At 44.6% G+C, this 11,203-nt stretch overlaps 1 protein-coding gene across 17 annotated transcripts in view; it reads right to left on the bottom strand.

Annotated features, from left to right (window-relative positions):
• Kiaa2012 (KIAA2012 ortholog) overlaps positions 1–10,551 on the bottom strand; it is a 119,191-nt gene extending 108,640 nt beyond the window's left edge. For 6 of the 17 annotated variants that reach the window (XM_031367613.1, XM_031367619.1, XM_031367627.1 and 3 more), the window contains exons 1-2: positions 10,202–10,546; positions 7,678–7,944 (exon numbers count right to left, since the gene is read on the bottom strand). In XM_031367613.1, the coding sequence (XP_031223473.1) occupies positions 7,678–7,944; positions 10,202–10,285 (351 nt within the window). In that variant the 5' untranslated portion in view covers positions 10,286–10,546. Of the gene's footprint in view, positions 1–7,677; positions 7,945–10,201 lie in introns of all 17 variants that reach the window. The other 11 variants (XM_031367624.1, XM_031367626.1, XM_031367620.1 and 8 more) reach the window with 5 other exon arrangements.
• Positions 10,552–11,203: the final 652 nt, after the last annotated feature.

Here is an 11,203-nt window from a genome sequence, read left to right as displayed (position 1 = left end):
AAAAAAAAAAAAAAAAAACAAGTCTACTGAATCATACTCATTTAGCATGAAAGTGTTTTCTGTAATCCAGTTAGATTTTAATGAAAATTTGATTCATTTTCTTAGAACTGTAAATGGTTTGTGTAAGGAATGTGTTGGAAGACTCAGATCTCCTCTTTCCTCTCTCTGTCTTTGTCTGCCTCTCTGTCTCTTTGATCTCTTTCTCTCTCTATTTCTCTCTCTCTCTTCCTCCTCCTCTTCTTCCTCCTCCTCTTCCTCTTCCTCCTCCTCCTCCTCCTCTTCCTCCTCTTCCTCCTCCTCCTCCTCCTCCTCCTCCCTTCTGTCTCTCCTAGTAGAGACTGAGGTGCAATCTTAGCTCTCTCACACACAGGGCATGTACTCTTTTTCTGGGCTCTCTCCAGGTCTGCTTCTTACACATGTTGCCAGAACTGGGGAGAAACATTTTTTCTTCTGAGACATGAAGCTAGGGGTTGAGCTGAGCTTTAGAACAAATTGTCTATGCTCCAATTCCAGCTGCATAGCTTGGGTGTGTAATTTGGGATAAATTATTTAATTTCAAGTCCCACTTTTTCCTCCTTCAAAGCAGAGGTAATACTAGCACCCATATTATAGGGTTGTTCAGATTAAGTGGCATTCCCTAGATAAAAATGCCTGGTACAGTTAACATTCAGAAAATATTAGCATGAGCTGGGAAGATGGTAAGTACTTGCCTTTCCATGAAGTCAAGTCAAATGGGTAAGCTCCAGGATTAGTGAAAGACCTTGTCTTAAAAATAAGGCAGAGAGTTGACTGAGAGAGACACTTGACATTGACTTCTGGCCTAACAATGAATTCATGTTCTGATGGTGTTTGGAGGTGGGGCCTCTGGAGATGATTAGGGTTAAAGGGGGTGATGAGGATCCCTCTCCTGTCCCCATGACACTAGTGGTTTTAGAAGAAGAGGAGGAAGAGGAGAAGGAAGAGGAGGAGGAAGAAGAAGAGGAGGAAGAAGAGAAAGAGAAAGAGGAGGAGGAGGAGGAGGAGGAGGAAGAGGAAGAGGGGGAGGAGGAGGAGAAGGAAGAGGAAGAAGAGTAGAGGCCAGAGCTATTTTGTATGGCTTGGCTCTGAAATCATTTGATTACCTCTGACTTGTTACATGCAGCCTGAAGCCTGTCATCAGATGTAGTATAGACACTAATGTCAGGCACTTGAACAGACAAGCTGCCACCAGCCCTACTCTATAAATTAGCCAGTCTGCTGTATTCAGTGACAACAGAAAATGGACTAATGTAGCATCTCCATTTATGTATGTATGTATGTATGTATGTATGAATGTATGAATGTATGCATGTATGTATGTATGAATGTATGTATGTATGTATGTATGTATGTATGAATGTATGAATGTATGTATGTATTATGTATGTATTGAGTTTTTGAGACAGGATTTTATTAGTGTATAGCCTGTCCTGGAACTCTCTCTGTAGACAAGGCTGGTCTCAAACTCAGAAATCCACCTACCTCTGCCTCCTGAGTGCTGGGATTAAAGGCATGCAACATCATGCCCAGAGAAAGTAGGCATTTTAAAAGTATCAATAGAGTCACAAAATTTTGAAAACATAAAAGTGAGAAATAAGAAAACAATCTGAAAATTAATATATTGAGTCACAAAATTTTGAAAACATAAAAGTGAGAAATAAGAAAACAATCTGAAAATTAATATATCTGACTATTTTAGAAACTCTTTAGAATTCTGTTGTGTTTCAAGATCATTGCCATGATTTTCATTTAGAAACTACCCCAACTTATAACTCTGGGTTTAACAACCACATGACTTCTAAACACACGGAGATGCTGGAAGAATAAAAGTCCTCAGTGATGGTTTTAACTTTGAACCAAACCAAAACAAAAACCAAGAGAAGGCTCGGTAGCCTGCAGAGGTCTGAGAACTCTGAAGTCTGTCGTCTTTTGACCTGACATTGATCTCTGCTCTTCAGGAAGCTGGATTATCCGGAAACCTGCCAAGTGGACCCAGAGAAGCATGCCACTACAGAGATGCCCTCAGACTGGCATACAACTGGAGGCACTGTGCTTGGGAACTCCTATCTCCCTGTACCATGGTCTTTCTGAACCTGTGTATGGAAGTGGGACCTTGTTTATTTGGGTTCTAATTCTTGGCCCAGTCAGTACAGACATTCAGTAAGTGTCAACCACATAACGGGTGAACTTTCCACTCTGTTTCCCTCCCCATGTGGGCTCTTTGCCTTTGAGTGTGGTCTTTTTAACTACAGGTCTCCTTTACTTAGACAAAGACAGAGTGACCCAGAGGAACACAGTGTGCGTAATGGTGGATTCAGTTTGTGTCATAGTTTGCTGAGTAGGATTTCAATCACTGAGCTACATTTCTAGCACAGTTCTCTGTTCCACTTCACCTAAAACAGCTCCAGGATCGTAGCAAATACGCAAGCATTTTCTTTTTTTCTTTTTTCTCTTTCTTTCTTTCTTTCTTTCTTTCTTTCTTTCTTTCTTTCTGTCTGTCTTTCTTTCTTTCTTTCCTTCTTTCTTTCTTTCCTTCTTTCTTCCTTCCTTCCTTCCTTCCTTCCTTCCTTCCTTTCTTTTTTTTTTTGACATGGAGTTTCTTTGTGTAGCCTTGGCTGTCCTAGAACTAGCTCCATAGACTAGGCTGGCCTAGAACGGATCTCAACAAGAGATCTGACTACTTCTGCCTCCTGAGTACTGGGATTAAAAGGCATGTACCCTCACCACCAGGCAATATTTTTTTTTTTAATTTGTGTGTATGTGTGTGTGGGTTTGTGTATGTGTGAGTATGGGTTCCTGCAGAGTCCAAAGGAGGCCACGCAAAGTCCTAGAGCTGGAATTGAGAGCTATCTGAACTACATATTAGACACAACTCAGTCCTCTGGAAGAGCGTCAAGTGCTCTTAACTGCTGGCCAAACAGTAGTAATCTTTTTAAAACTTTATATGGATACTATTTTGTAATCTCCTAATTTCATTCATCTATCTATCTATCTATCTATCTATCTATCTATCTATCTATCTATCTAGATGTGGTTTCTCTGTGTAATCCTGGCTGTTCTAGAACTAGTTCTGTAGACCAAGCTAGCCTCTTAACTCAGTGATCTGCCTGCCTCTGCCTCCTAAATGTTGGCACTAAAGGTGTGTGCCAGCACGTCTGGCTGTAATCTACTTTTATTTTGATTTTATTTTATGTATGTGAGTGCACAGTTGTTCTCTTCAGACACACCAGAAGAGGGCATTGGATCTCATTGCAGATGGTTATGAGCCACCATGTGGTTGCTGGACCTCTGGAAGAGCAGTCATTGCTCTTAACCGCTGAGCTATCTCTCCAGCCTTGTAATCTACTTTTAAAAGGACCCTGTGAATATTTTTTCATGTGATTTGTGATTAATACATTGTTTCTTGCCTGCCCCAGAATCTATACTGTAATTCATTTAATCAATACTGGATTGTGAGACACTTACAGTTTCCAGTGTTCTGCGAAGTGATGGATAACTCTATAGTAAACATTTAGGGCATAAATCTTGGGGTATATATCTGCTTTGTTCCTAAGGGGCTTCTAAGAATAGAATGCTGAGTCAAAGGGTATAAATCTTTTATAGGCTTCTGTCAAAATGCCCCCCAGAAAGGTCATGTGGCTTTTCAGTTTAATGATTAAGACTATTTCCCCAGGGCCTTTTGGAAAGTGGGTGTTGGGCTCCTGGGTCTCTGGAGTCTATGGCTGAAGTATTCATCTTCCTTAATCCCAGGTTCCTTGAATTGTTTCCACTTAAAATCCACAATACTATGCTTCCTAACCTTAGGTTTCTGCCTGTTACTATTCCAAAGCCTTCTTTACCCCGTTTCCCTTCCCGCCATCTGGAGCTGGACTCTGCCACAGTTTCCTATAGTCTGAGTCGTGACTAGAAGCTAGGTCCTAGAGGGCAAGAACATAGCTCCTCTGTGGAGCCCGAAGACAGAGACAGAGCTGTCTCGATTCGAGCAGAACAATCAATTTTATAAATTAAACAAGCAAGCAAGCAAACACTAAATGCAGAAGGAATTTAATTTAGGGCAAATTAAGAAGTCAAATATTGGTGGCACATGCCTTTAATCCCAGCACTTGGGAGGCAGAGGCAGGTGGATTTCTGAGTTTGAGGTCAGCCTGGTCTACAGAGTGAGTTCCAGAACAGCCAGGGCTATACAGAGAAACCCTGTCTCGAAAAACAAAAACAAAAACAAAAGTCAAATAGATATTAAAACAGCATTGAGACCTGCAATCTTGGGGAGTTGATTCCACTCTACTCTAGAAGGACAAAGAGAAGAGAGGGGTCAAGGGTCACTGGGAAGGGGTGGGGCTGGTGTGGGCCTGTCTGAGGGAAGGTGACCTTCAGGAGCTGTACAGGTGTTTCTTGTCAATGAGGACAGAATAGAAAGGGGAACTCTTCTGGATATTCCCTCCTCCTCCCTTCTAGTCTCCTCCCAATGTACTCTACTGCCAGCGAGCTCATTAACACAGATGTTTCTGGAATTGTATGGAGCCTATGGTCAACTGTATGAACAGAGCAGAGCAGGAGAAGGATGTGGAAAACAGTTGGACCAGGCACAATGACCTCTAGAGTGCCTTCAAGGTCACAGACAGTATCCACACAAGCCATGGAGAGGTGTGCACACCTAGGGTTACTCTGTCACTCACTGACCTCAGGAAGTCACACAACCCCTTTAAGCTTCGGTTTCCTTATCTGCAAGAGAGCCTGAGTGGGGCGGAAGCAGGATGAGCGAGTGTCGGAAGCTAACCTGGGCTACATAGTGAGACCCTGTCTTTAAAAGATGCATAAGTGGGACAAAGAAAGTTGCTGAGAAAAACCGCATCTCATGGGAGCATGCTGGAGGGTCAAATTAAACAATAGCTTAAAGTAACAGTAAACATTTGACAAATGTTTCTTTCCCTTTCATTCAAGTATTTATTTGTGATTTCATAGTAAAGGGCAGTGGTGTATGGCGCCTTGCTGCCTGGATGGCAGCAATAACGACGAACACACTTAGACTTCTTCTCTCACGGTTTACTCAGGAAATTTTCTTTTGTGTTACAGCTCTCCTAGGTACCTAGGTATTACAGCTCTTTAAGGTACCTAGGTATTACAGCTCTCCTAGGTTCTTAAGTGTCACAGCTCTTCTTGATGGCACGGCTCTTCTTGGCTCTTCTTCTTCTTCTTCTTCTTCTTCTTCTTCTTCTTCTTCTTCTTCTTCTTCTTCTTCTTCTTCTTCTTCTTCTTCTTCTTCCTAGGTGCTGCAGGTCTGCTTGCTTCTGTGGAGTGGCCTGGAATGGCTGGAGACAGCCCCTTATATACCCGAGCTTGAGCTGCCAGGTCCTCCTGGATTGGTTCCCCGGCAAACCCTCATTAGCATACACCTGCTTGGGAGGGGCGCATGCGCAGTGGAATTGTCTATTGCTACAGTGTATCGGGAACCAGGGCCATCTTGGATTTTGTCGTCCAAGCGGCTGCCTACATCTCCCCTTTTTTTTATTTTATTTTATTTGAAGGCTGCTCACAATAGATCAGGGGACAATGCACTCTGTCATGGTCTCTGTCTTAGGTCATTCCACTTCAAGATCACAGCTTTACCCATCATAGGAATTCTCCCCCCCCGCCCCCCCGCCTGAGGGCTCCGTGTCTTAGGTTGGTCTGTGTTCGGGGAAGGTTGCCTGTCTTTGGGTGCCATGGAGTTGGTGCGTTTCACCAACCCTGAGTGTTTGAGGCGGATTATTGTTTTAGTGAGGCCAGCCAAACACTGGGAGATGTGTCATTCTTGATAGCCACCAAGACTTGGTAAACCACTGCTTTATGTTTAGCATGCTCCCTTTTCATTCTGCAAAGTAACAGAGGACACAACCCAGGAGGAACAAAACTCTCTAGAGCGCGGCTCCGCTTGGCTCTCTACCAGGCCTTGTCAATTACTATCTCGGAGGTCCTGCAGAAACACAAAAACAGAGCCTCTCGCCCACGTCAATACCAGATTCTGGCATAAATCTCTTCAGGGAACCTCTGCTGCACTGATGACAATTCACAGCAGAAAGGCCATCTACATCCAAATTTAAAAAATTTTCTTTTGGGGTACGGCCTTGGCCAATTCCCCTTTTTTGTTTTTGTCAGTAAACATATTTGGAGCCCCAACTATAGGGGTAGCTGACGTAATCTTTGGAAAGATAACAGGATGCTCTCTAAAGAAGGATTGAGCATCTTGATAAACTGGGCAGGCGAGCTGGAGCTCTGACCTCACCCTTCGCCAAACCTCTGGGTAAAAGAAGAGGCCTGGACTTCCACTGTTGATTGGATTATAGGGGGGAGGTGCTGACAGCACCCAGCCTGGGGGACCCTTTTCAGTCTCTGGCCCCCTTTTCTTCCGCTTCTTCCTAAGGGAGCTTTTCTCTATCCTCTCAATTAGATATTGTAATTCTTCATTTGTATCATACCAATTTGTGCCTGAGTTCCCCTTTCCTGATTTCACTGACTGGGGGGTTGACACATACACAGTAGAACTGGTTTATTGCTACAGTGTATCGAGAACAGGTGCCATCTTAGATCTTATCGTCCAAGCGGCTGCCTACACAGTGGGGCATAGGTCAAGAGGACAGAAGAAGCTTTCGTTCAGCCTGTGGTAGGATATGTGACTAAGGTGCCTGCCTGATGATCAGAGTGGGAGACAGATTAGGAGACACTGAAAGTATACACGACCAGTTCAGACAGTGCTTGCCCCAGAGGAGATATAATCCCATTATATCAAAGAAATCAGCTCTCAAGGAATAATGGGATAAGGATGTTTGCAATGGAGGAAGCAGTGGTCCACTTTTTGCTCAGGAAGTGAAGTCTTTATGAGATGATATGCTGAGTTTTGTAGATTGGGTTGAGTTATCCAGAGGCATGCACAAAAGTATAGTTGAGAAAGGAGTTGCTGGGGTGAGCTAGTCTGCTTTACAGGGGCCATGAGGGGTCCATCACTGAGGTGGGATGAAGAAGTGGGACATAGGGTTGGACAAGGAAGAGATAGCCAGTGTATGAAGGGCCCAGTGTCAAAAGCTAAAGCCTTATTAGAACTGAGAGACTTTGAAACTAGGGAGTAACCCACCATCTCCAATCTAGAATTTCACAGAATGACATGTCTTCCTAGACTGTCTTAGGACTGGTGCATGTGGTTATAGAAAGCAGAAGGCCAAGCATGCATCTCAACACATCAATGTGAACCAGAAGAGAGCAGAGCTTCCCCTTAATAGTAAACGCAGAATGGAAAAAGTAATTAACTTCTACTGATGCCAAAAGGCTCAAGGTAAATATTTAAAACATTCTAGTTTCCACAGGCTAGGAACATCAGAGGGGGAATGGGGATGTTTGTGGTCAAAGGACAGGGTTTGGGGGTCTGGTTACACTCTAGATGTGACAGGGATTTTGTGTCACTGTAATTGAAAGAGAAATATAACATGATAATTCCAGGATTCCAGAGTCTTCTTGCTTTTGGAGCTTTCCCCGTATATGATCTGTAAGACTTTGAGCCTCATGACAGTTCTCAGCAAACAGGGCAAGTTGACAAAATGGAGGTCTGAGAGTTCCTTCCCTCCCAAGAAGTTACATTCATGGCTGCAATCGCATTTATGAACACACATCACCATCTTTCAAACTCACCTTTCTCCTTCCATATGCCAAGATGGCTTCTTTGAGGTCTTGTAGTGTGTGCAGTCCAAGGTCTGGCTTCTTCCTGGGACCTCTTCTCCTCTCTCTGGGTGTCCATGCTGACACAGCTAGCCCTTCTGAATAGAGGATCAGTGCCCCCTTTCTGGTGCTGAAGGTCTTAGGGGGAAAGATGTTCCAGGAGTGCTGGCTGGCACTGTCCCCATTCTGGGCTTTGCTGACAAGGACGTAGTCTTCTGGAGACTTCCAGTTCAAATAGTCCTTTAGAGAAAAGAAAAATTGTCAGTTGAGACACTGTGTGTGGTGGTTTGGATATGCTTGGCCCATGGGAAGTGGTACTATTAAGAGGCACGGCCTTGTTAGAGGAAGTTCATCGCTCTGGGGTGGCCTTTGAGGTCCTATGCTCAAGCTCTACCCAGTGCAAAAGAGATCCTCCTCCTGGCTGCCTGCAGGAAAACAGTCTCCTCCTGGCTACTTTAGCATCAAGATATAGAACTTTAGGCTCCTCCAGCACCATGTCTGCCCGGACGCTGCCATGCTTCCCACCATGATGATAACGGACTAAACCTCTGAAACTGGAAGCCAGGCCCAACTAAATGTTCACCTTTATAGTAGTTGCCTTGGAGCCAGGCGGTGGTGGTGCATGCCTTTAATCCCAGCACTTGGGAGGCAGAGGCAGGCGGATTTCTGAGTTCGAGGCCAGCCTGGTTTAAAGAGTGAGTTCCAGGACAGCCAGGGCTATACAGAGAAAGCCTGTCTTGAAAACAAAACAAAACAAAACAAACAACAACAACAACAACGAAAAAGTTGCCTTGGTCATGATGTGTCTTCCAAGCCATGAAGCCTCACTAAGACACTGTGGAAGATCCTTCTGCAGCAAACACTGCCTGTGCAAAGTTTTTGGCTTTCTAAAACCATTTATTTCCATGTCACATGCATGTGTAGAGGTCAGAAGACAGTGTGTGGGCTTCAGTTTTTGCCTTCTACCTTATAGGCTTGAGGGGTCACACTCAGGTTGTCAGATGGCTTTTACTGAGCCATCTCTCCGATCACTCTCTCCCCTCTTCCCGGTTGTTAATTTTTCTCTGAATGTTCAGGTGGAATTTTGAAATAGAACTACTCTTTAGTAATTGGGTTTTCTCTCTTTAGTGCAGCTGGCCTTTAATCCCAGCAGAGACAGGTAGATCTCTGTGAATCTGAGGTGATCCAGGCATGTCTAAATCTCTATCTAAGACAGCCAAGGCAACAAAGAGAGATGCTGACTCACAAAACAAATAAAACAAAACCCAAACATGGGCTTGGAGAAATGACTCAGTGGCTAAGAGCTTGTTGCCCTTCCAGAGGATCTAAGTTGAGTTCCCGGCAGCCACATTAGGCAGCTTACCACCCTCTGCAGCTCCAGATCCAGAGCAGCCAACACCTCTGGCCTCTTCAGGTACCCGAACTCATGTGCATATACCCACATGCAGACACACACACACCTACAGTTAACTAAAAATAATAGAAAATTTAAAACACACACACACCAACACAATAACAAAAAATTAGTAGAACCTAGTACACAAATCCATTTTATTCCATACAACTTTGAGAAGAGCCATATCTGTCTAGAAGCTTTGAGTAGAGCACGGTATAGATTACAGGCTAGTTACACCTTCTAGCATGTAAGCAAGGATTCAGAATTATCAAGGACAGTAGATGACTTGGCAATTAGATTCGGACTGATAACTGATTTAAATATGAGAAGCTATTCCAATCTGCTACCCTTTCTGCTATGCATAGAGAGGAGATCTATACATTTCAGATTCTATGTAACATTGCCTACTTTGACTACTTGGGTGCCTATAAAGTGGCTATATATTTTGTAAGTGTATGCCCTTGGCCATTGAAGTCCTTTGCAACTTTATATATCTTTTATCACAGTGAGGGTCAAATAATATATCAAACTACCATGACATGGAGATCTCTGTTTGACCTGTGACTCTGCAAAGTTCCCCAGTGCCTCTATGGTTCCTAGCAATCCTCAGGAAATAAAACTCAAGCACAGCAAGGGGAGTTTTACCACCTCTTAAAAAAATCTTCTAAAATGAGATTTGGTTTGGCCTCTATTAAATATGAATCCTGTGGGTTTGAATTCCACAACATTCCAAATAGCATTGAGAGGCACAGACACACACAGCGTTTCAACCACCGACCACGGCTCCTAAAAAGCCAACATTAGTCAGCTCTCCTTCTAAACACCAGGTGGGAATTCTGGTCTCGAACCAATCATCCAGTGTCAGACAATCTAGCTTCTCCTTCAGGCTGGATCAGAGGCAGTGAGGAGTGGGTGTGAGGAAGGCAGATCTTGTTCCCATGGCAATCCCTGGGAGTCGGGCACACAAGGGAAGATCCTCCCGTGTCCTCCACTTTGTTGGCTCCAACACTTCCTGAAACATAGCTTGAAAAGAGGCAGAACATTGCCCCTTCATCTTCAAAATGTGCCCCGCCCCCATTCCAGCGCTAAGACTTAACTTACCTCTGGTTCAAAATAGACTTCCAACTTCTGTTTGTTCTGGACCAACTTCCCATGTCCTCGGCTCAGGAGAGAGAGGGTGAACATGTCTCCTCTCTGACTACTCCCTCTCAAGGGCAGTTCATCTCAGTTTTGAAGGCTGAAAACTGGTCACACCTCAGGGTTTCCAAAGCTCAACAGCAAGCCAAAGGAGACTACAAACATTGGGCCTTTTATGAAATACATTTCCCCTTGTACAGCAGTCTAGTTACTGGCCAGCCACACAGCCACACAGTTTAGACAGAGTGCATCTTTGTAGAGAGGAAAATCAGAACGTAAGGCCTGGCTCCTCGGACAGCAGGCTGTGTACTCTCTGCTCCCCTGAGCCCTTGTTGTCCCTGAGACCTGGTTGCTCTGCTACAGTTTGCGATCTACAAATCTGGGCCAAGGCACCATCCGCTGCCTCCTTGTGAATGGAGGCTGTTTCCAGTTGCTATGGCAGCATAGGGGAATGAAGTCCTTTAACCCAGGCAGGGCAGAGACAGCCAAAGGCATTGACTGGGGTGAGGATGGAGGTGGGGCTGCCCACTGGATATGGAAGGGACCGGCAGTCTTACATACCAAGTCCGGGGGCAGAAGGTGGGTTGGGAGGCCATGTTGGGGTACTTTTTTTTTTTTTTTAGCACATGAGCCTGTCATTGTCAACTAACCATTAACAGACTTCAGGGAGTCCTCTAGGTCACCTAAAGCCATCTGTGACATTTCCCTTGACATGTACCCCAGGATCCCCTGAACTAGACAGAAAGCCTCATTTTATTAGTGATTGCTTTGCATGAGTGACTGGGAGACACTGGGAAGCTCTGGCTTTCTTTGCATAGCGGGTTCTCAATGGGGGACACTTTAGTTGTCACATCAGCCCCCTCCCTGCAACCCCCTCTTCCCGCGCGCCAACACACACAACATGACCATACCATTTTGCGACCTAGGATGTTACATGTCTTGCAAGGTGTGACCGGCTTGCATAAT

This window comes from Mastomys coucha, unplaced genomic scaffold (genome assembly GCF_008632895.1).
Source record: "Mastomys coucha isolate ucsf_1 unplaced genomic scaffold, UCSF_Mcou_1 pScaffold14, whole genome shotgun sequence".
Taxonomy (NCBI): Eukaryota; Metazoa; Chordata; class Mammalia; order Rodentia; family Muridae; genus Mastomys; species Mastomys coucha.
This window is presented reverse-complemented; position numbering and strand designations above follow the sequence as displayed.